Raw genomic sequence first — 26,039 nt, forward strand, 5'->3', positions numbered from 1 at the left:
AGGACACAACAGCATGATTCTCTGTCCGGAGCCAGGATCAAACCTGCAACCTTCCGATTACTGGCCAACCCGCTCAACCTGTTGAGCTACTGCTGCCCTAATGTGCCCTTTATGTGCTTTTTGGTAACACACTAGTGAAATTAAAACCAGAGAGTACATAGATGAAATGTTATGTTTATCCACAAAAAGATAGCAACCCTCCACCACCTTTACCAGACTCTGAGGACTCTGTGCTGCCTTCCTGAGATCCTTGCTACGCTGTTTCATGATAATCACTAATAACTGTATCATAGTCCCAAATGAAATCCACAAAGGAGGTCACGTTTTGCTGCTATTCATCTCTCTGACTGAGCTTTAGTTGGTTCATGTTTCTGATTTCCAATTAGGAAAAAACATTTCCAACCAATTTTTCACTTCTTGAGCATCTTTATTGTGCTCTTTTTTTTAATTACCTGGACTCTTCAAACATGGACTGGATTATTCAGCACTAATAATAGAGCCCTTTAAATTTGGTCTGCAATTTGTAAAAAAATATTTGGGCTTTCTTTCTGAGAATGAAATAGTGTTTAAATGTACTTAATTAAATTTTACAGTTCTGGCAGGGCAGCTCACCTATACGGATCCTAGAATCGCCCCTAGGTGGCAGCAATCGGCATGTTTTCAACTCCCCAACCAGTCAAACAAGATTCACTTCCCATCGCCTTACAAAAATAATTTACATTTAAATAGCTGTTTAATAAAAAATGTTGCAGAATTTCACTCATTTTTTTCACTGATGACAAAGATGCCTGATAAGTCTGTATCCCTTCTCTCCTTTCTGGGAACAAATCTTGAACTTTGAGTTTTTTTTTTAAAAGAACTTTATTTAGGAACTTTATAAACAAACAAACATGACATTTTGGAAATGTTAAATCCAAAAACTAATTCAAAATGAGACGTTAACATGCTATGACATTAGTAATTCAAAATTAAATGAGCTAAAAAATAAAAGAGAGAAAAAACACATAAAGAAGTAGAGCACAGCTTCCAATGAGGGTATGGCGTTTATTATATAATTAGGAAGTCTCTTTTGGAAGTTCAGCTAATATGTTATAAACATTTTCGTTATATTTGTTAATGTGTTTCAGGGACTTTAGATATAATTGAAATTCAGTTTTTAAAACATTAAAGACAGGGAATGCTTTTAAAAATCGTTGTTTATGGATAAAAAAATGTGGCTAAACAGTACTTTGGAGGTATACTGCGACTTTTTCTGTCCATTACGGTAAATATGGCTGCCCGGCGCGTTCTCCCGTCCTTGTACAGCGTTTTAACGGGGGTGTGAGGGGAACCGCAGAAACCCCAAACATGTACAAGGCTGGATTTAACGTCCTAAACTAAAACGTCGCTTTAATGGAAAGAATCTGTGGAGTTTCAAAGCCATATTTTGGCACCGTGCACGAGCGGAATGTAGTGAACCTGTGGGATGCTGAACATTAGCTACCTTCCTTTTCCCCAGCAGTGGTGAAACCCGGGAATGTTCCACACGGTAACAGCTGGCCGCTTAGCATGACGAGATGTGATCATTACGAGAAAAACATCAGTGATCAGATGGTTGCTTGTTAAAAATCAGGTAAATGCACAAGTTGTTTACGTCGCTGTTGTTTCACTCTCAAAAGCTGTGTAGCGTTTTCGTGGGAAGTGGTTCTGACGGCTTGTTGGTGCTGTCATCCTGCTCAACCTACAGCCCCTCCTTGTTTTGCTGCTCCCGAGCGCGATGGTGTAATGTTTACATTCCGCGTGCGACTGCTCCTGTCCTCGGGTTTTAGGTGCACAGAGTAGGTGCATTCATAAACACTAGAACGTCCGGCGTGTCTGTTTTGAAGCATCTACATCAAACTATTACTTAGTAACTCTCACAGGTTGATTTGGGCCTCAGTTAGGCCTAAACTATGGTCATCATCAGAAGTAATACATTTTGCAGCTGAACTTAGATTATGATGTGTAAGTGATCTGTCGTTAAATGCAGAGGGGTCCTCGTGCAAGTGCAATATTACATAACCAGTATAGCTGTGGCCTCCAGTGAGAATCATCATACACACACTCTTGCCTAGGAGTGTCTTCTACAAAATAAAATGTAATTCAGTAGGTTGATCTTTTTGTGGCTAAAATAAAAATGTAAAGAAGTGATTTAAATGACGTTGGGAATCAATAAAACTAAAATCTGTACGTGGAAAATTCACCTGAGCGATGAAAACAATCCTGTTTTAGGCTTTGTAATAGATTTGTGCTTTTCAACACTATAAATGTTTATGTAGTAGCCTCTTTCCCCTCAGTTTTAAGTTGTAAATAATCTTGAATGCATGTAAAGGAAATGGAAAATACAATGATAAGTGATCACACACACACACACACACACACACACACACACACACACACACACACACACACACACACACACACACACACACACACACACACACACACTTTTCCCTCTCAAACAGAGGGATGATTCAAAACTGCATCGATGGCTAATTAAAGTAGATTTTAATGTGTTAGAAAATCTTCAAGAGCTGCTTGTTTTGATAACACTGGTTGACGGCCGTCTGTGTTTGCTGCGCGCTGATTGGTCGCCCCCTCAAAGGGGCGTGGTTTTGTCATAACAATACATTTGAAGAAAACACACGCGCCAAGGAATGTTTAATGTCGTTGGGATTTTAGCGTTTCTTTTGTCAGGTCTAACCGTGTTGTGTGCTCAGGTAGACACAGTCGTTAACTAGCAGCTCTCGTGTGATTTACCGGAGAAAAGAAAAACTAAATAAACGCACAGCCTATTCAGCAGGCGAGAGCGTATTAGCTTGCTAACGGTTAGCAAGCTAATACCAGTTCCGTTGAGGATAATTCTTGTTAAAAGGCTCTCGGACAAGACTGTAGTAAATTGTTGCCCCTGCTCTTTTTATTTTCTGTTGGAAGATTATGTCGGGTTAAACTTGGTTTTATTCAAACGTGATTTGATGTGACACGGCATTTTGGTGGATAAAACACCTGCAGTTTACTCCCATGACCGAGGAAGCAGAAATCTAGCCAAGTAAGCTTTGTGTTAAATTCTTAACCTACTGCTTCACCAGTTTGTGGCTATGCTACGTTCATATTGTATACATGCTGTGAAAGCTTTGCTCTATATACGATTTATTAGCATGCTGGTCGTGTTGGACAAAGCGTTAGCTTAGCGCTGCTAAAGTTAGCAGCTCTCCTTCAGTAGGGGACGTTACGTTTACTGGTCAATTTAAGCTAAAGCTTGCTATAGTATGTTAGATTTTATTTTATTGGAGATGCACTCACGGTTTAATCTAACTCTTGTAACAAATAGCGTCATGGTGCAGGGGTTTGCTAAACTGTAGGATGGCGAGCGGTCCAGCCATCATACCACATCTTTTGTTGTTGCTTTGTCTCTTGAGCACATGGCTTCCCATGTTTTTGTCCATACAGGCCACAGCGACCCCTATTTATTCAGTAGTAACATGGTGATTAGCTCTATTTGCAGGTAATGTTGAGGCTTTGCGTCATGAATGATCAATGGTTTCATCGTGTGTAACACATTGCTTTTACAAGTGCTGCAGTTAATGTTAACAAGTATAGTTATAGTTGTAAATATTGAGGTTATTAAACATGTCAGTAAAATACAACCTAATATCAGTTTAAATACTTGTTCAGTGTTTGTTTCTCTTTGGATTTTATCATTTTATTTTTAGAAACTCACGTTTTTTGTCTTATGACAGAATATGTTATGAAAAATAAAAACAAAACATTTAATTGAAGGGGGTTGGGGGGGCTATAGTTTATCATTATTTCAGTATTAGGAGCCTGTTTTTATAAATTGCACTTTTTTAAGTTAGAAATGGTGAAATGTAACATAAAATAAATCAATTTTCTTAACAATAAGTTATATATTACAAAGACATCCACATTGTTGCCACATTTTGCCACTTATTACTGCATATAAAGGTATATACTTGTCGTTTTTCTAGATATGTTAGTTAATTTAAAGAAAATATGTCTCTAATGTCCCACAGGCACTTTTATTTATTATATATTTATAATTAATGCAATAATTTAAATTCTATGTTGAGGTGGCTCATATCCTATCACCCACAATATTACCAGTATTTATTTATCGTCTAGAGAGAAAAAAACCATCTTAAGCTAAGTTCATGATACATTTGCATCCTCTACTCAGAAGATTACACTCTCACTATATATTAGGGTTGTGTATTGGTGAAATTCTGGTGATGCGATACAGGGGAGACGATACAATATTAGGGCTAACCACAAAAGACTATTTTAATAGTTGACTAATCATGTCATTTATACAAGTACAGCTTATTGCATCAGGATGCTGTAAGATGCCCTGCATTAGCTTCTAGTCTGAAGTGTGACCAACTATAATAAAGACAAGATGCTAGCTTATCAAACAACTTTAATTAACTTTGTTACCTGTTAATACAAATGCTACAGTCCAATGGAGGTAGGCACCTGAAACCTCTCCACTGTCGCTGCATGCTTGATTAGTATAAAGATTGCTGTAAAGACTGACACCAGTCAGTGACTTGATGCAATCTGCTGGATTCCTTATATAGGAAACTTTTTACTTATTGCTTAATGAACTGAACTAGCTTGGCAAGCCAGCCATTGACGGCTGTCGGTCATGCGGCACGTTCTACCAAATGCTACTGGACAATGAACCACATGATGTACTCACCACAACGGATGTAAACGAGGCAGTCCACTGTTGAAGAAGGCAAACCTACATCCCTTTTTTTCTGAAAAAAACTAATATACATCTATCTGCTCCTGATTCTAATAAAACCCCAGTCCAAATAGTCCAAAATTGATGTAAAAGCCATTCAAATGAGCTGTCGCCATCTTGTTCCACTCAGTTGCAGAGTGCCTTGATTGGCCCACAAATCGGATAAAGCTCTGTGATTGATTAACAAAGCAGGTAGAGCGCTGTGATTGACCCACAATTATGGACCAATCACAGCTCTATGTGTTTGAAACTCCTATAGAGAACTGTGATTGGCCAGCCAGAATGCCACTAGGGGCTGCAGATGTTCCAGTGGAGCGTTCCTAGACCAAACTTTGCAAAGCAAGAATTTGGTCTAGTTCACTGGGCTAGAACTGAACTGTATTGGAATGTTCATTATGTGAAGTGCCTTGAGACGACTCATGCCGTAATTTGGATATATATATATATATATATATATATATATATATACTTCTAAATAAACTAGACTGTGCGCTCATTAGCATGCTGGGTTTAACTTGTGGTTGTGTTTTCACAGGGTTACGACAATCAGAGGCAACATACAAGTGCCTCCACAATAAGGTTTCCTTTCCCAGAACGTGACTCGTCTGTACGACGTCACAAATGCGACCATGGGAAATAGCAGTAAATAGGCTGCCACCAACAGCCCCCTTAAACCCAAGGAGGTTCCTTGGAGATCCCTGCAACGCCCCCGTGCATCTCAGGAGAAGGTAAAACACCTGCTCTCAATATCCTTGAAACTTTTTTGTGATTCCTGAACTTTTACTTACTTTTACCATCAGTTTTGCATCACAGTTTTTACCTGATTTCTACCAAGTTTAGCAGCTGTCTCGAGAGGGTGCTCGCTGCAGAACCACAAAGGCGGAGCTGCATCATAAGGTGGAGCTGCACCAGAGTCAGCCCCGCCCATTCACGCAAACTCAGCCTAGCCCACTGACTTCCGTTTTTGTTTTCAACTTTATCGCAAACTGACCTGACCCACATGAATTACGGCTGTTACTAGTTTACAGTCGTTAATGCTATGTTCTATGCTCCAATTAAACAAGATAAATATAACTTGCTACATGACAAAGACTGAATATATCTCGAAATGAAAAGGTTTCTTTCAGCAAATATCTGCCCACAGCCGGTCTAACACAAATGGTGTATAACAGCATTACAGACTTTTAAATGGGCTTTGGTAATCTAGTGGAGAGATCGTCTGAGTTAAGTTTTGCTTTCCCCTCAGCTGATGCTGGTTCGATTCTCGGTGGGGTCGTCAGCAATCTATTTAGCCAGCTGAAACATTTAATTTGTTTATATTTTAGTTGTAATGTTTATTTTCAGCAAAATATTTATGTCTGTAAAAGTTCTTTGAATTTGGTCGTTCCTAAACAGCATTTTAGTTGAAACTCTGCTCACAAATGGACTCACACTGGCTAAATAAACGAATAAATAAATAAAAAAAACACATTAGTCATTATATGTTAAACTGTATACCAGTAAATTGTTGTAAACATAGTACTGGCAAGTGTAGCTAGAAATGAAGAAAAGAGGTTGTACACTACCTAAAACTTACAGTAATGGGAGGCGAACCTGCACAAAACTGCATGTAAACCTGACTCCACAACCACTACACCACCACATCTTTTATAACTCATGCGGCGTTACATCTAATTGTGCTTCCCAGTGTGTCTCTGAGATGGGATGTATGGTTTTTCGGCGGTGTCTCAGTAGAGGTCATTTCAGAAATAATTTGTCAGAAAATTCACAGAATATCCAGATTTGAGAACCAAGACCAGACCCGCTTCGGGGGAGGAGACCAAATTGAAGCTGAGATGGGAGGAAAATGCATGAATGAGGCTAAAAATTGCTTTGGCGTGTTTCTTATGAGGAAATGACAATATAACATGATTAAAAGTTCCAAAAGTTAGATTTTCAATTATATGGAACCTTTACAAAAACTGTTCAATTAACTTCTCAACTCCGTCCTCAATCTTGCATTTTTTAGCTATAACACCCTCTTTGGTTCCAGAATGCTATCAAGTCTGACAACTGGAAGGAATTGGACTGACTCTGATGGAATGGGCGGGGCTGATTCTGGTGCAGCTCCACCTTCTGGTGCAGCTCCACCTTCTGGTGCAGCTCCGCCTTCTGGTGCAGCTCCGCCTTTGTGGTTCTGCAGCGAGCACCACTTGGCTGTCTCCAGTGCAGCGAGGGACACCTAGGAACCAGTAAGACCATGGTTTCTGTGGGCTTGCAAAAGGTAGCAGATGAGATGAGCTACCCATGAAAATGGCAAACACAAAAATTATTTTGCAATAAAGAGATCTAAATGTGGGTCTAGGGAGACGGAACAGGACCTGATCACTACCGCCTGATAAACCTATATGAAAACAATTACAAACCCAACAAAATCTCAGACATGCTCAAGCAAACATGTCAAATTTTACTTACATGTTCAATCAGCTGCGGGGTCTTAAAAAGTCTTTAAAGTCTTGAATTTGATGAAAGGAAAATTAAGACCCTTAAAAAGTCTTAAATCGATTTAGTAAAGTCTTAAATTTGGTTCGTATTGACGTGATTTTAAAATACGTTCGTCTCATACTTGCAAACTTGACGCTTTTCAGCGAAAATTGTCGTTTATGAAACCAAATTCGTTCACGTGAATCAAGAGTTTTTGTTTTAGGGAAGGTGAGTCTTTGGTCGGGTTTCAGTCGCTCCTCATAAGAATCAGTTTCAGAAAAATAAGGAGTGTTCATCGTCTTCACAAACCATCTTTGTTAGTGGGTCATGAGTCGCCATTTGACCAATCACAGTCGCAGAGACAGCTAGGGGAAGACACGCTGCGGTTGCTGGTATCACGGCGCCGCTACTACTGTCGCTTCAACGTCTCGCTGCGGCTGGAGCTTAAATTTCGTAAAATCATCAAAATGCCCTCCAGATATGTCAGTTTTCTGTCCAGAACTTTAGCAGATTTGTCTCCTTTCTGTTTCAGCCCAACGGGTGTTTCCCGAGGCTTTTGTTGGTGAAAAACCGCTTTCCCAGTAATTAGACAGGTCCATCTTAACCTTAAGAAGATTCTGACAGACAAGCTGCTGCGGTTGTTGCTTCAGGTGCATTCAGGCTAAACCCTTTAGGCACGTCTTCCCTACATGTTATAAAAGAGATTTGAAATCAAGAAGAAGACAAACTTGCAAAACAGCATGGATCTGTTCTTAATGAGATGTTATTAGTGGAAAATAAACATTAAAAAAGATGTTTCTGGTACTTTTACCATCATTCTGTTGTAGAAAGTCAGCACAAATATTCAGTGAAAACTTTAAAAAGCTGCTTAAACCTTCATTATTTTATAGCGGGCCTGTCTATATTTATAAAATCAGTTGATTGTTTAAAGTAACTGTAACTAAAGTTACTCAGAGCCGCTGTAGAAGGTCCAGTCTGAGTTAAGCTGTGGTAGCTGGAGAGGAACTGAGAAACTGCATTAAAGCTTTTGCTGTTTGCTTGTTCAAGTTTCAGTGAAATAGAATATATAAAACATCAATTATATAATAAGTGTATGTATATTTAACAGTCATGTTCGAGATAAAAGGCAGAATAGATAAGAAAAGAAACATTTTAACTTTATCTGGTTATGTTGAAGCTTCGCGTCCCACAGTGAGCAGTCTCTGTCCCACATGTGGGATCTGCTCATCCTACTGAAGAATGATTACAGTCATTTGGAATATTTTCAGATGTTTTTATGTTTGGTGTTTAGTGAATTAGTCTCATAATAATAGTTAATTATTATATGATGATCCCTAATCATTATGTGATTAGTTATTTCAGTTTATTAGATTTAGCTCTCTTGAACAGTAGGACTGATAGAAAACTGCTTGCATTTAGCAAAAACATCACATAATTTTTTTATATTCTCAATAAAATAAAAGAATATCAATGTCAGAGGTCACTAGAAAACCCACTGTAGAATAGATGCACACCTGCAGCACGCGAGGACCTTGTTTGAGGGGAGTTATTTTAGTTGTCACTTTTTTCACAGCCTCGGAGTTCGTGGGTATGAAAAATAGATGCATGTAAACAAAAAATCTATATATTTTGTTCTTCTATGCGCACGGTTAGCATTTTAGTACCACGTGGCTTTACGTGTTATTGCTACAGCCTCGCTGTCCTGGATGTGACGTAACCCAACACGAAGTGGAAAATGAAGTGATGCAGTATTTAAAAACAATATGAGTGTTTAACAATTAGTTCTTTGCGATACTTGTAATTTTATTTTTACAAGGTCTTAAAAAGTCTTGAAAAAGTTTTAAATTGAAGTTTGAGATTCCTGCATCTACCCTGGATCTCAATCCTAATTTATCTCTGAGCTCTTATGATTCAGAGAACTCCCGATGTTTACCCTTGTTTGACCTTGTTGTGGTCGGACGTTCTTTTTCTTTTTAGCTTCATCAGATGAGTGTTTCCTTTGTCCCTTCTGAGGTTCTGCCATGATGAACACGTTACTTTAATTACTTGTCTGTTCTGAGGTGTAAACATGGATTGCCATAAAGCGTGACTTTATGAGACTTCAGGGGAGCGGTGCAGATACTCGGAAGTTGCAAGTGTGGTATTCTGGCCACAAGGGGGCGTAGGGGGTTGAGAGACTTTTCATTAACCCTGTAAATGGTCATTTTAGCTGATACTGGTTCAGTTAAAGGATTTAAAGACATGAGAAAGTTGCAAAGTATGCCTTTACTTCCTATTATTTAATGAATAGTTGTGTACCCTTTCTTCTGTGCAACCTCTTAGTACACCCGTGAGACGCCAGTGGGGAAGAAGAGACAGGCCTGTGCTGCACTCTTCCTCGGTCCAGGATGAGAACTTCCACCAACTGCTTTTCTCCCAACATCCCCAACAGGTTCCTTTAGATGAGTCTAGGCAGTACAGCCACACCAGCACAGCACCCCGCATGCTTCACCCTGCTGCCCACCTGCCCCCGCAGAGCCCCATCATGGTGGATCTACACGACCAGGTACCACTAATAATGCACGCCTTGCTTTCTGCTCTGATCCGTTGCTTTACGTAACAATATCTGGTAAGATCTAGCGATAGCTCCCATTAGCAGTACTATTTTAACATATTTGCTTCTGTTATTGGCAAATTTAAAATGACCCCATTTCTCCATCCACTTCTAATCTCAAAAGATGCACCAGGGATCCGTTCCAATATCGTACACTGTTACAACGGTGACGACCCATGGATTCCCCATCCACACCGGGCAGCCCCTCCCAGGGTGCAACACTCAGCAGCTCCCAGCATGCTCGGTAATGTTCAGCGGACAGCTCTCTCTGCTCTGCTGCCTTCCTCCTCCTGTGAGTTTAAAAAGGAAGAGCTTAAATGTCAGTGGCTTCTATGTAGCAGCCATGCAGTCTGTCACTGTTCATGATAGGAAGCTTGGTGTCTGTGTTAATATCAGCTAAACTATAGATTGTTCTGAGGAAATTCATATTTGTGGAAACGTGGGTGTCGTGGCCCAGACTCGTGTTGTGCTGATACTGTTGTTTGATGAACTGATTAGCTTTGATGCTGCTGTTAAAGCATTACTGTGAATGTTAGACCAGGTGAGTTCTGTATGATTAAATGCGTGCCGGTTCTTCTGTTGCTGTCTTCTCCCCTCAGCTCATTCAGGCATGTACCATGCAGCATATTCCTGTGTCTTATCAAGCCTTTCCGCCGCTGATCTCCAGCGAACATTTTGTATTGCACCCGACCCCATCGGTACCTCCACACCAGCCGCCGCACCTTGCTCCTTTGAGCCAGTTTGTCCCTTTACAGCCTCAGCACCCACGCATGGTGAGTTTGTCACATTAGACTCACGTTTCCTACAAACACTGGGCACATAAAATCATCTAGCAACAAGCTCTCATGTCTCCCTCCTTAGCCTCTACAGAGGGTAGAGAATGAAGTTGACCTAAGAGGAGACCAGCACCCACTAGGCACCTTCTCCTACCCTCCATCTCATCACCAACCAGCGCTGCCTCTTTCACTGCCCCTACAGTATCTTCCTCAAGAGCCTCTGCATCAGGAGCTTCCCTTTGGAGTGGTGAGATAACCCACTTACACATTTCTATTTCCAGTTGAACTTTTTTTTTTACCATGGCCCATTTCACACTTAGTCAGTGACATACATTCACAGCTGGGGGTGTTAAAGGTGTGGAACACTGAAAAAAATCTTATTTCTGATTATCAGTAGGGATGTCCTGATCCAATCGCATGATCGGAAATCGGCCCGATCACGTGGTTTCAGACTGATCAGGACTCGGGCTTTACTTCCCGTTCCAAGCCCCGATTCGGACTGGATACTGGGTTCAAATTACAGGAGAGCAACTTGGTTCTCCTAAAGGTTGTCAGGCTCCCCTGATGCCCTTAGTTTAAACACCCAGAAGGAGCACAAAGAGATCCAGTTCCTACCCATAATGTATTATTATATAGACTCAGCGAGGCAGACGGGACAGGAATGTCAGAGACAGACAGGACAGGAATGTCAGAGACAGACGGGACAGGAAGATCAGAGACAGACGGGACAGGAAGATCAGAGACAGACGGGACAGGAAGATGAGAGACAGACGGGACAGGAAGATCAGAGAGACGGGACAGGAAGATCAGAGACAGACAGGACAGGAAGATCAGGGACAGACGGGACAGGAATGTCAGAGACAGACGGGACAGGAAGATCAGAGACAGACGGGACAGGAAGATCAGAGACAGACGGGACAGGAATGTCAGAGACAGACGGGACAGGAAGATCAGAGACAGACGGGACAGGAAGATCAGAGACAGACGGGACAGGAAGATCAGAGACAGACGGGACAGGAATGTCAGAGACAGACGGGACAGGAAGATGAGAGACAGACGGGACAGGAAGATGAGAGACAGACGGGACAGGAAGATCAGAGACAGACGGGACAGGAAGATGAGAGACAGACAGGACAGGAAGATCAGAGACAGACAGGACAGGAAGATCAGAGACAGACAGGACAGGAAGATCAGAGACAGAAGGGACAGGAAGATGAGAGACAGAAGGGACAGGAAGATCAGAGACAGACGGGACAGGAAGGTCAGAGACAGACGGGACAGGAAGATGAGAGAAGACGGGACAGGAAGATCAGAGACAGACAGGACAGGAAGATCAGAGACAGACAGGACAGGAAGATCAGAGACAGACAGGACAGGAAGATCAGAGACAGACAGGACAGGAAGATCAGAGACAGAAGGGACAGGAAGACGAGAGACAGAAGGGACAGGAAGACGAGAGACAGAAGGGACAGGAAGATGAGAGACAGAAGGGACAGGAAGATCAGAGACAGACGGGACAGGAAGATGACAGACAGACGGGACAGGAAGATGACAGACAGACGGGACAGGAATGTCAGAGACAGACGGGACAGGAATGTCAGAGACAGACAGGACAGGGAGATCAGAGACAGACGGGACAGGAAGATCAGAGACAGACGGGACAGGAAGATCAGAGACAGACGGGACAGGAAGATCAGAGACAGACGGGACAGGAATGTCAGAGACAGACGGGACAGGAAGATCAGAGACAGACGGGACAGGAAGATCAGAGACAGACGGGACAGGAAGATCAGAGACAGACGGGACAGGAATGTCAGAGACAGACAGGACAGGAAGATGAGAGACAGACGGGACAGGAAGATGAGAGACAGACGGGACAGGAAGATCAGAGACAGACGGGACAGGAAGATCAGAGACAGACAGGACAGGAAGATCAGAGACAGACAGGACAGGAAGATCAGAGACAGAAGGGACAGGAAGATCAGAGACAGACGGGACAGGAAGGTCAGAGACAGACGGGACAGGAAGATGAGAGAAGACGGGACAGGAAGATCAGAGACAGACAGGACAGGAAGATCAGAGACAGACAGGACAGGAAGATCAGAGACAGACAGGACAGGAAGATCAGAGACAGACAGGACAGGAAGATCAGAGACAGAAGGGACAGGAAGACGAGAGACAGAAGGGACAGGAAGATGAGAGACAGAAGGGACAGGAAGATCAGAGACAGACGGGACAGGAAGATGACAGACAGACGGGACAAGAATGTCAGAGACAGACGGGACAGGAATGTCAGAGACAGACAGGACAGGGAGATCAGAGACAGACGGGACAGGAAGATCAGAGACAGACGGGACAGGAAGATGAGAGAAGACGGGACAGGAAGATGAGAGACAGACAGGACAGGAAGATCAGAGACAGACAGGACAGGAAGATCAGAGACAGACAGGACAGGAAGATCAGAGACAGAAGGGACAGGAAGATGAGAGACAGAAGGGACAGGAAGATCAGAGACAGACGGGACAGGAAGATCAGAGACAGACAGGACAGGAAGATGAGAGACAGACGGGACAGGAAGATGAGAGACAGACGGGACAGGAATGTCAGAGACAGACGGGACAGGAATGTCAGAGACAGACGGGACAGGGAGATCAGAGACAGACGGGACAGGAAGATCAGAGACAGACGGGACAGGAAGATCAGAGACAGATGGGACAGGAAGATCAGAGACAGACAGGACAGGAAGATCAGAGACAGACGGGACAGGAATGTCAGAGACAGACGGGACAGGAAGATCAGAGACAGACGGGACAGGAATGTCAGAGACAGACGGGACAGGAAGATGAGAGAAGACGGGACAGGAAGATCAGAGACAGACAGGACAGGAAGATCAGAGACAGACGGGACAGGAAGATCAGAGACAGACGGGACAGGAAGATGGAAAAATAAAAACCAAGAAAACAAAACAAAGTTCTTAAAACAATTAAATGTGGGTAGATTGTTCCCACTACACGTGTGTACCTGTATAAAGCAATACTTTGTCAGCATGTAGTATTTATATAGTTGATAATTCAGATCATCTTCAAAACTCCGTCCCATGCCCAGGGACGTATCTAAGCATTTTGGGGGCCGAGGCAGAATAGACCCCTGCCAGGTGTTTTAAGTTGAATTGCTATCTGTTTTTATATTAGACTTTTTATATTTCCAATAAAGTCCAAAAGTTAAGAATTTATGTTATTTATTACTTGGTTGTTTAAGCTACCTCACAGAAGTGATCTGTTGTTAAACATTAAAATAAAAAGGTAATTACATAATTATAATATAATTACAATATTATATAATTACAAAATACAATTAAATCAAAAAAAGGAACATTCTGGAACAGTTTCTTCCTTTTTTTTTTTTTTTAATGTATCGAAAGTATCGAATCGGGACTCGGTATCGGCAGATTCTCAAAATCAAGTGACTTGGACTCGAGGGCAAAAAAAACCTGATGGGGACATCCCTAATAATCAGTCACTCTGAGCGGCAGGCTGAACAAGAAAATAGTCTCCTACACCTACCTCCTGCATTAGCCTCTGATAGAACAGTGAACAGTGAAACTCTACGATTGAAAAGCCTGACAGATCTACATCACACTGTCACTGAACATTCATAGACTCACCCATTTCAGGACAGAGGAGGCTGTTGTTGGTTTAGCATCCAGGAAGCAGCAGAGAACATCTCGGCTAGTAGAAGCTAACTGTTAGCATTAGCAACTCCACCACACAGCAGAACTCCTCCAGGCTTGTGTTATTTGTAGAGAAAACATTAGCGTTGCAGAGCAAATGAAGTCAGTGGTAGAGTCGTGTTGCTCTTATCCAATCAGAGAGGAGATGGCCGATTATTGGGAAATGAGACTCCAACTGCTGCCGTCTGAGGCTTTGTTCTCCTCCAGCTGAATCGTACTTCCTGAAACAGGCATGTCTGAGATTTTTCCCCAGACTCACATGGCATCCATTCCTTCTAGAAACCTCTGCAAATGTATTGATTAAGTGAGTGAATCCATTCTTTAAATTTTAAATCAGATGCCCTAAAATGCCGTAATAACGAGTACACGTGTCTACAGCGTTCACACGGTTCTTCAGCTAAAGGTGGGTTTAGGTTTTACGTGCTCTTTAATGAAAGGTGAAAACATAAATTGGGACTTTGTTACTGCTCAGTTAGATGTGACTGGAATAAAACAATGCTGTTAGATGATCAGCATTATCCGATCACGTGATCAGATCGGAGTATCAGTATGTTGTTTGGCTTTAGTTCTAGCTCACAAATTCATCAGTGCTTTAATGACAAAGATGTAGCAGTTGGTGTGAATGTTATTTTCTAATTGGGAACTGATACTAGTTTTTGCATCAGTCCGTGATGAATGACACCGTTAATCAACATTACATACTCGTAGCTTACCAAAACATAACGAAGATACTTTAAGAGTAGCACAAACACTTGGTACTCGTGATGCTGTCTGTCCTTCAGCACAGCTCCATCACAGCCATCTTTAAGGCTATTTCACATTAGTTTTATAAAAGACATTATATGTAATAGAAAAAGTTATGAATGATTCTCTCTAAAATGGTCCCAACACAAGACCACTGCAGATTTCTGTTTTATGCAAGTGCATCGTAGTTATTCCATCTCTCCTTTCAGCCATATCCCCACCTGCTGCCGCGGCGAGTCAACGGTCAGAGGTTTCGGCTGCAGCAGCCTCTCCCCCCTCCTCCTCCACCTCCATCCTACTATCCAGGCTTCCTCCCTTACTTCTTGTGAGTACTTTCAATGAAAGCAGCTTGTTTGCAGAGAATGTCGATTACATTGGGATGTCACATATCACACACGCACAGGTGATAATAAAGCATTTCTGTTGCTCAAGGTTTTCCAAATCCAGATGAAATAATCACGATACATCGAGATATCGAATCGTGGACTCAATATATGTAATCGAACCAAGTTGTGAGATTAATGAAGATTCATCACACCTCTAGTGTCTTGATGCAGCTACTTACCTGAATGTCTAGTAGGTGATTCATCGATATCATGACAAACATTTTTAGTTTAGAGTGGTGCAGGCATGTTGGCTTCTTTAGTCCCATGATCCCATTACCATTACTGGGTCAACGATTTGATTCAATATCTCGATGCATCATGATTATTTCATATGGATTTGTTTTAATTGATAAACAGAAGATGTGCTTTGAGACAACATACCACCCCCCAAAAAGCTCTTGATTCACAACAGGCAGGACCAGTACAAAACATTAGGAAGATTTAATCAAGTAAAACGTCTTGATTCCTCATTCACCATCTCACGCTGTGGAACAGCATGCTCTGCAGATGCTAACAAAACCTTAAAAGAACTGAAAGCCTATAGGACACGTCAAATTCTTGCCTTTAATTTAGGTTATAAAATCCATATGTTAGCTGTTAGTGTCTGAGTAACTCTAATCAAATATTTGTGAATCACATATCAGTTCATGGGTGTAAACAGTTACCCTGGCCTGCACAGAGAGAGTCTGGTAACTCACAGGCAGAGACGCACATAAGGGGCGGGACTAGGCAGCTCAAAAATAACCAATCAGAAATAAGATGGAAATGCCGGCTATACCGTGCAACGCTGTAGTTTTCTAGCTGTAGTAAAAAAAAGGCGTCTGGCGACGGCGCAAACGTCCTTTTTTATTAGAAGAAAGTCTTTTAGCGCTTCTACTTGTTGTGGTTTTAAAAGGAACCCAGGTTACAAACCTTGTGGTTCTTAAAAGATAAATGTTATATTAAAATGGTGTAAAAAACCTTCTTGATTCTTTATTTTTATAAAGTTTGTTAAAAACATTGTAACTCGTAGGTCGCCGTTGTTGTTAGCGCTGCAATGCACTCTGGGTAGTGACATCATATGGTTGTACATCGGGTGCACCGGCGGCTTTGGGACCCTGTAGGGGCTGTTCAGCGACATCAACGTGTCGTCTGTTCAGCCTTTTCACTTTGAACCAGAGTGAAACATTAATGATGACATCACTGACCATGTTTCACAAAACCAGCGTCAACATGAAGAGCAGGAAGGGCGGGATGAAGCGAGAGCAGGACAGAACCGGTGGTGTGTGCAGCAAATGCGTCTCCATGGTAACCGAGAAAGAGAGTGTTTGTTGTTAAGAGCTCACATTTGTGTCAGCAGAAGTTAACGGTAAGCTATCGTGTGATCAAACTTCGTCAATGATGAATGATTTAGGAGAATTTCAGCATCCAGAGCTGTCGTGTGCTTCATAGATGATCAGGATATTCAGTGGAACCTTTAATCAGTGTTGCAGGTATTATATATGTGGACAACACTGTGTTGCTACACTTGCTGCTGGTTTTACTGACGGGAGAGGAGAATGTTCAGCGTGACGAGGGGCGTGTCTGATGGGTGGCTGAACGTGACAGAAGTGGCAGCTGCAGGAGCGTCTCTCGTCTCTCCGAGGGCGTTTAGGCTCCTTGTGTGGGAAAATGGTCGCTAAAGCATTTAGTGTCTGCCTTCTCTTACACCCAGCCGCTCTGGTGAGCTCTTTAAGTAGTCGTGGTCGACTATTAGCCTCAAACGCATCAGCAGAAAATGTTGGGAACACATAGGGTTGGGCATTGTTTCATTTTGAACAATTCCAATTCCTCGTTTCGATTCCGGTTCCTATCGATTCCTGATTCCGATTCTTTGAAGACATGACATGTTTTACATGAGCCAGCTAACCACAGGTCCTACTTGATGAAATAATCTTAACTTCAACATGAATTTTAACTCTATGAACAACAACATCACCTTCATTTAGACACAAACCTGTTTTGGAGAACAAAAGAAAAAGACTTGCAGCACAACCAGTGTGTTTGTTTTCAGACCACAACCAAAGTCTGGAAGCAGCCTCTGGGATGAGAGGCTAAATGTCTCCAACATATCCAGAGACGTCCAGCTGTTTTCAGCTAAAACTCTCAGGATGATCATGTCCAGGATGACTGAGAACTACACCTCCATGCTGCAGCAGCGTTCAGTCACAACAGGAAGTGAAGCTTAAACGTAGCTGCTGTCAGTAACAATCTAACAGGTTTAAACATTAAAACTCTCAACAGAAATAGTTCAGAAAGGAAATTAAAATGTTATTTACTATTATTATTATTATTATTATTATTTATTGTGGCAGCAGCTGGTGTGGTCCACCACAGAGAAGCTGCTCTAGCATGATGACTTGAATTATTCTACAGGTTATTGTTCAGTCTTCTGACGCTCTCACACACACACACACACACACACACACACACACACACACACACACACACACATGTGTTGTTGAGCGGCTGCGTCTGACTGCTGACGCTCCGTGTGTGGTTTTATTTCTGCAGTGAGACAAACTCACCTCACACTGTCCAGAGTTTGTTCTTTAAAGCTTCTATTAAATCCACTGTGTTGACGTATTTAACACGTTTCCTCTACGCTACAGGAGTTAACGTTTACATGACGGAGTAAAAGTTTAGCAGACATGTTTGTTTATATCTGGGTGGGGGGAGGGGGACTCGTGCTGCACACAGACAGCTGGTGTGATCGGCTCTGAAAAGCTTTGATCACAATTAGCAGATCACGTTTATTTTTCACGGAGATCGGCCGCGGATTCCTCTTCCGTCAGCATTCTAGGAATCGAAACTAGAAACTTTGAACGATTCTGGGAAAAACTAACAGTTGGAACTGGTTCCAATCGATGCCCGACCCTAGGAACACAGCTGCAGATCTTTGGGAAGTTGTGTCCGTCCACAGGCATCTTCCCACTGCTTTCTCCTCTTCTTGCCAGTGGGAAAGCTGTAAACTCACATCACTCCCCTTGTTGCCCTCTGACTGGAAATTACACCCAAAAGCAGCAATAGCTGTTCTTCCAAGCACAACCAATAAACGTCTTCGCCCCCAGAGTGCATTGGTGCGGAAACATGGCGTCCTGCATATGTCAGAAATGTACTAAATATTACAGATTTATAAATAAACAGCAACATTTTGTGTGTTTCTAACAACATAGTTTGGTACAACAGAACACTTGTGGCTTATCAGGGCACACACGTCCTCGTAGCCGCAGTTCCTTTTAAGGACATTCAAGTCATTTAGAACAGAGGAAAGAGCTGCAGCGAACTCCGACGCTGTAGTTTTTTAGCTGTAGTCAAAAATGGCGTCTGGCGACAGCGCAAACTTCTTTGTTTACAAGAAAGGCTTTTAGTGCTTCTACTTGTTGTTTTAAAGACGTGTCCAAGTCATTTAGAACAGAGGAAAGAGCCGCAGCGAACTTCGCTTCAGTCGCCATGTTCAACAAACTCGGCGTTACGGTGTGTGATGTACGCTACTCAGCGCTGATTGGCTCGGTTAGAATTCTCACGGGGCGGGGTTTTTTGAATAGGAGAGTTCCCAGAGCCTTTCTCTGTGCAGAATTAAACAGAGGAGGAGTCTGGCAGGCCAGGCTAGGTATTACCCACAAGTCATTGCTGCAGGAGAAAAGGCTCAAGTTCCTTCTCTGAAAAAATGTATTTTCTAATGAAATTTGTTAATTTTAGGACAATTAGTTGATGCTCTAAAACTTTTAGACAAGGCAGCAATAAAAGTAAATTTATTTCAAATAACTGTTTGGCTGTTTGTTTATAAGTTGTTAATAAAGGTTTTTGAAAAAAGTAACAGCATCCCAGCATGCATTGCAATCGATGACGCAATGCTCCCTGTCTCAATTCTGCAGTTATTTGCACACTTGTGTACTACGCACTCGAAGCCTGCTGCACACTTTCCACAAGTGCACTTTGCTGAAGTCCGCAGTGCGAGTATTGAGATTGGGCCTAGCTCTCCTTTCTAAACATACGTACAACAAGGCGGAGAATGCAAGCTTGTGATTGGTCAGAACGCTGCTGTCATCGACAGCACCCTCAAAAACATGGAGAGCCGAAGATATCTAGCGACAGAAACGGAGCAGCTTGAAGAATACCTCGCAGACAAATTCTAAAAGTATAAACGTTTTATTCACCCGTGACTGGAGGAGTGAAAATAATACGCAGCAAGTGTGACGGGAAACGTGGGTTTAGAAGTGCCGAGTGCAAGAGGAGGAGGATGAGAGACAAATTTGTCTGTGTTAAAAAGTCTCTTATGTACAAAAAACACAATATAAACACCATCTTGGACCGATACATGACAGGATACCACAGAACAGCGCTACGCCCTCTGCTGTCCTGGCGGGGAATTGCTTTGCAACACTCCCCAGGAGACGGAGAGGTATGAGGGTAAATTGTCTCTCCCTCGTGGAGCTGACAGAGAAGTATGAACTAGGCTTCTCTTTCAGCTCCGCCAGGGAGCTCTGTTCAGGTTTGGTCTCAGGTTAGAACTCCAGCGCTCGGTCCTGCAACACCATCTGGAGGGCATGTAATACCACTACTGACATGATGTGATTCCAGTGTAATCATTGATAGCGTGCTTCTTCAACCATTCATAATGGTTTATGCCTGCTTCTCAATGCGTTGATTATTCTGCACCTGCGCAGACTGCTTATTGGATCTACAACATCTGAAGTACACGTGTTAGTTCTGCTGTTTCAAACATCAGGGTTATTTCTGTCCTTCTGCTCAGGTCGATGCTTCCTGTGCCTCCAACAGCAATGGGCCCAGCCATCAGCCTAGACCTGGATGTGGATGATGTGGAGATGGAGAACTATGAAGTTAGTAACGATGTTATTGGTTGCCAAAAGATTACTGGGACACTTTTCTCCCCTCATTTTAAAAGTGTTGCAAAGGTTGGAGGTGGACCATATTGTATCATTCACTGCGACATTCATATCTCCCGGGCAAAAGAGAATAAATCATGATGGAGTCCACAGGTTGGCTGTGCTCACATGCAGTAGCGAGGTATTACGGTAACGGAGGCTACTATGTCTGGAGTCTGTCAGTATTAACTCATATCAGTGAGCAGGCAAAGATAGATGGTACACCGCACCTGTTACTCGAGTAAAGCTAGTTTTCCAAGAGAACTACTCAGAGTAACTGGGACTGATGCAGCTCCACCCGTCCACCGTTCTCAAGGGCACGGTTTGGTATTTTTCCTCTACTTTATCCCCAATGTTTAGTCCCTGCTCTATTGGGGTACCTGGCAAGGCTAGGTCGGGCCCACATTGTGACTCTGGCTGCTAATTGGCTAGTGGGTGGAGTCACTGGTTGCTCTGGAGTTTTCTACCTTCTGCTTCACTGCATGCAGCCATTTCCTGGTTCAGAGTCTGATAACATGTGCAGCAACACCGCCGCGTTTGTGCTGCGTTGTTTCTGTGAGCGCACAGGTTACCTCACTGATCACCTCGTGCTGTTTCATCATGAGTAAAAATCGCGCGTGCACCCATCCGTGTGCCGTGGGGGTGGGTTTACTTTTACTTCCTGATATTTGGACATCTCTCCTCTGATTGGCTAACAGCAACACAACTCTACCACTGACTCAAGTTGCTCTGCAACACGGATGTTTTCTCCAAAAAGAACACAAGTCTGGAGTTCTGTGTGGTGGAGTTGCTAACGCTAACTGTTAGCTTCTTCTTGCCGAGGCGCTGTCTGCTGTTTCCTGGACACTAAACCAACAATCTTCTCCGCGGGTCAAGATGGGCTTTACACGAGCTGGCACAGACAAGCACATCTTCCTTTCGGTTATGACCCCTTCAGTTTTACAAGTCTGTGACGTTTCCTCTCATCACCACATCACAAAGCAGCCGTTGTTGAAAGCTGTTCATTCTCCACTTCAGACATAAAACACAGTGTTTGTGAAAGTGTCGAAGCAGAAAGGATGAGGTCTGTGTTCTGACATGTAGTATTTTCATTTTTTCAAGGCATTGCTGAACTTGGCAGAAAGACTTGGTGAGGCGAAACCACGTGGACTCACAAAAGCAGATATAGAGCAGCTTCCATCCTATAGATTCAACTCAGAAAATCATCTGTCGGAACAAACGCTGTAAGCCTGCTCATATGTACTTAACACACCATGAAGCACACCGTCTCATGATAACGTGCTGCTTCGTCTCCACAGGTGTGTTGTGTGCTTTAGTGACTTTGAGTCTAGGCAGCTACTTCGGGTATTACCTTGTAACCATGAGTTCCACGCCAAATGTGTGGATAAATGGTTAAAGGTAAGTTCTATTCATTCATCTACATCTATCAGAGCACCTCCGTACTAACCGAGCTCTAACACGTTCTTCCACTCCGCTTCCAGACCAATCGCACTTGTCCTATCTGTCGAGCTGATGCCTCGGACGTACACCGGGAGGTGGAGTGAGCGCCTTCTCTGAGTGCTGAACTGAAAAGCTGCACACACCAGAGTATGTCTCAGTGCTGGGGACACCTGCCACATAACCTGCGTCCTCCAGTAAACATAGCTTACCAATCCACCACTCCTGTTCCTCCTTAGACAAAAAGCAGCCCAGGATTGTGTCTGGAGCGTGTCGTACCTCTGCTGTGCTTCATTATCCGCGTGTCCTGAAACCCACTGCCTACTGCAGCCTAGAGCCAGAGCTCTGGGCTCGCCAGCCACTTCCTTCTGCCCCGTGTTGCAGATTCCAAAGATTTCCCCTACAATGCATTATTTGCTGCTTTTGTTTACAGGGTTTCTTTTTGGATTATTTTGGATGGTGGTGTTGACACACAAAAAGGGAGGGGGCCTTGGATTGGAGGAGTCAGAAGCCCAGAGGATATTAGGCTGGACACTTTGTGCAATTAGCAGAAAAATATTAGGAGTACTTTGGTGTGGGTGTCTGTGTTTGGAGAAGCTTAACCATCAGAGATGCATGCTTGTGTAGTTGTTGGGCAAAGTGACTTGTTAATATTGTATGTTCTGCAATAACGTATTGATTCTTTTACCAGTTTTACTCCTAGGTTGTTGTTGTTTTGTTTACTTTGCCAATGCTATTGTGAAAGTGTGACTGTCTGTGGTCACATGCAGACTGTGTTAAGCCCGAGGTCACGGACTGCAGATGTCAGGACACACAGCTGCAGGGTACCTTCTCACCCCCACCCTCCAGTCCATTCTGGATCACATATCTGTACACATGCAGTGATGAACTACGTCTTTTTGAGGTCATCTGCCATAACTGCACAAGTGCTACATCCGCCCTCCACGTCAGCATTGTTCCTCTGGCGCGTGTGTGTGTGTGTGTGTGTGTGTGTGTGTGTGTGTCCTGTTCACGGAGCCAATGCATTTTGTGTAACCACTGGATACAGGGCAGCATGCTAGGATTTGCATGAACTGTTGATTCAGACTAGCAATATTTAAATCAAGCATTGCCACCAAAACGATTCACGTGTAGAAGAAAAGAAATGTAAAAAAAAAGCACGCAACTAAAAAGAACTACTTGCTCATCCAAAAAGCACTATGAGCAGGAAACCCTAGCATGTGGTTACTCTCTGGCTGTGTTGAGGAGGAGGAACCTCGTCTGAAGGCTTTGCTCTGGAGGCCTGTGCAGAAAGCAATATGTGCAGCGAGTGGAGAGTTTAAAACCAACGAGCATCAGCTTCCCTTTTAGGAAGACTTGGGCTTTTTATTTCTTTGTTTGTGAGCCAAACCCAACACATATAGCCTACTGTTAAAGAATTCAGATCTGCCTTTTTATGACGTTGACAAGCACAAACCTGTTACGATTCCTGAGAATCCTTTGTCATTTCCACTTCCTTTTTAATGTTTATTTATTGGTTTTGTTGTTGAAGGACAGCGTGGCAGCACTAACAGTCCGGTAGCGGGCCAGGTCTTTGGCCGTGGGAATGGTGTTGCTTCAGTGCGAATGCTTGTAAGGAAAAATGTCTGAAGACAAAAGAATGTTGAAAGCCCTTAGTAGAAGTCACTGTTGCCGCACGGCAGCTTCAGCTGGAGCCCAGAGACACTGCTGAGGCCTCTTGTCCCCGCTCATGTTAAAATTAGAAAAAAATACAGGAAGTACTCGGGGTGGGAAAGGAACGAGCAACACATGAACTTTGCTTTGACTTGACTCTCCTGACTGCCCCGGTGAGCACTAACGGGCAGCTGGAGCCTTTGCTTTGATGTATCGAGGGTTCTTGCCTTTTCTTTGTTTTGTTTCAGTGAATGTGAGTCCTGGACGTGTGCCACCTTCAAGAGAAAAAAATAAGCCATTCAACGCGTTAGTTAACCCCACAGCTTTGAGAATTAACCTATGTGTACATATCTATTTGCTGGCATATATTGTATGTTAAAAAAATCACTCAGGGCCTCGGTATATAAAAATAAAGGTGAAATGGTAAGGATGCCATGAAAAGGGTATATCTGAATTTAGTTTGGTCGGTTTTCTTTAAATGATTTCATGTAATCAATGATATTCTGTTCTGTCTGAAATAGTAGATATTACACCGTATAAAGAGCGGCATGCAGGAAAAGAATAAGTATGTTAACGATATTCACTGAAAAAGACTCATTACCGTGTTATCCAGACCTGTTTACTTCTGTTCTTGTACTCAAACCCACATGTTCAGTTGTGGTCCCGTATCTAAACGTGCCACGGTGCACTCCTTCCTCCCGATTCACTCCTAGACCCACTTCACAGGTGTTTGCATGACTTATTACAGAGAAATAAAAGTAAAACAAATGTGTTCTAGTGGAGGATTATCTCAGTCTGGTGGGGACCTATTTAAAGGTGCACAATATGCATGCTTGTTAACCGGACCCCAACTGTTCTTTTTTATTCCTTTAGCTCTAGTCGGCTTTGGGTTCTGGAGGTTTGGATCCTAACGCTCAGCTGATAACTGCCATGCATTGTACTGCACACATTTGTAATAGAACTGAATGACTACAAGATTTTATGCGCTACGTTCATTTTATAGCGAGGGGGGGTAAGAAAAGGTCCGGAGAGCAGGAACTTACTGTTATTGCCCTGATGACTGAACGAGTACACGCTCTGAAACTACTGTAGTCTTCTCAAAAAGCCATAGTGACAAGGTGCTAGGTGTCGCTTTTAGGTATGAAACTCACGCGCGTGAATGCAATAGTTTGTCATGGACTTATGTATTCTTAAAGCATGTTGTACCAATACCCCTAAACGATGTCGGTGAAAGTTATTCTAGTTTAAGGGATTAAAAGAAAAGAAGAAAAAAAGAATCAAAGTGTTGTCATACTTATTTCAGTGTAGTAATGTATCTGCCTGTCGGGCTCTGTGTATGAATAACTAAAATGTATTGTTCACATATAGGTATCACAATGTTAGCACTGTTCTTTTTAAAGGAGATATTTAATTGACAGTATCATATAAAACTAAAGGAACCTCCCATTAAAGGCTAGGCAACAAGCTCATTTTAACGACAGTAAGAGTAATCCCAGCTTGTGGTGCACAGATGTTTTCCAATAAGCAGCTAGTTTATGTAGGGTTTGTGATCATTTGCTGTGTAGACACCATTTATTGTTTACCAATGATCTGGTTTGTGTTGTTTAGCAGTGGTGGGATGGTGGGTCCCCTCCGGAGAGCCAGCCTAGCCCCACCACCAGAGCCAGGGGCGTGTGTGCGGTTAGGCAGATGTTTGCTTTGGTACTTGCACATTTACAGTTACCTCATTGTTTTTGTTTTCCATGTTTGTACCCGTGGGTGGAGGGAGAAAACAACTAATATATATTATATAGGAAATGATGTCATCATTTCTTCATTCCATTGGAATCGTTTTGTTTGTAGCATTTAACACTAGTTGGTGTATTCTGTATACATCTGTATACTGTCTGAAATTTTTAAGATTTGTACTTTTTTTAAATGAAAGTTGCTAGTTATGCTTTACCAAGTAGTGCAATCATTTTTTAATTGTTGTGGCTGACTGGAGAGGGTTGTTCACTAATAAATGTATGATGTATACTCGCTACTCGGACCAGTGGCTGATTTAAAGACAAGTTCTCAAAACGAATCAAGAAAAAAGCTGCTTTTATATTCAATAAACCCACATTTTTAAAACATGTTTAATTTATAGTTGGAAAATTACATCTTTACATGAGCCCATTCAGATATTACAGGCAAAACAGGCATCTATGAGTAACCACAGGCACACTATGGGCAGACTAAACTACATAGAGCCACATGTAAAAGCTGTGGCCTTCGTTAAATATTGTACGTTTTAACTTCATGAGCTGGAGGCAGTCTGCTTTACATAGTAACAAACCTGCATTTGGTCGTTTCATGACGAGTCAAATAAAAACAATAGTGGGCATTTAAATATTTAACTTATGTACAAGTGATGGCTCATTTAAACAGGGTTCCCATCCTTTCAACTCTCGATCACAGCTGCTTCAGACTTGGACCGTGCTAGTTGTGCTTGATAATCGCTGTAGGGGTTGTGGGCTAAAGCATGAACCAAGAGAAACAGCAGGGAACTCCCCTCGAGTAACTAACAACCAGTCTTCCTCGGT

At 42.6% G+C, this 26,039-nt stretch overlaps 1 protein-coding gene across 4 annotated transcripts; it reads left to right on the forward strand.

Annotated features, from left to right (window-relative positions):
* The first annotated feature begins 1,472 nt into the window (after positions 1 to 1,472).
* Positions 1,473 to 21,972, forward strand: rnf44 (ring finger protein 44). Of its 4 annotated transcripts, none has more exons than XM_054737216.2 (11): positions 1,473 to 1,612; positions 5,322 to 5,514; positions 9,572 to 9,794; positions 9,967 to 10,134; positions 10,442 to 10,615; positions 10,704 to 10,865; positions 15,302 to 15,417; positions 20,253 to 20,340; positions 21,487 to 21,608; positions 21,684 to 21,783; positions 21,867 to 21,972. In XM_054737216.2, exons 2-11 carry the CDS (start codon positions 5,408 to 5,410, stop codon positions 21,927 to 21,929), a joined length of 1,323 nt encoding a protein of 440 aa, XP_054593191.2. In that variant the 5' UTR covers positions 1,473 to 1,612; positions 5,322 to 5,407; the 3' UTR covers positions 21,930 to 21,972. The 4 variants fall into 4 exon arrangements, with proteins under 4 accessions (XP_054593191.2, XP_054593194.2, XP_054593192.2 ...); XM_054737219.2 differs by having other exon boundaries at positions 9,967 to 10,086; XM_054737217.2 differs by lacking the exon at positions 1,473 to 1,612 and adding an exon at positions 2,928 to 3,067.
* Positions 21,973 to 26,039: the final 4,067 nt, after the last annotated feature.

The sequence above is a fragment of the Nothobranchius furzeri genome, chromosome 2 (genome assembly GCF_043380555.1).
Source record: "Nothobranchius furzeri strain GRZ-AD chromosome 2, NfurGRZ-RIMD1, whole genome shotgun sequence".
Taxonomy (NCBI): domain Eukaryota; kingdom Metazoa; phylum Chordata; class Actinopteri; order Cyprinodontiformes; family Nothobranchiidae; genus Nothobranchius; species Nothobranchius furzeri.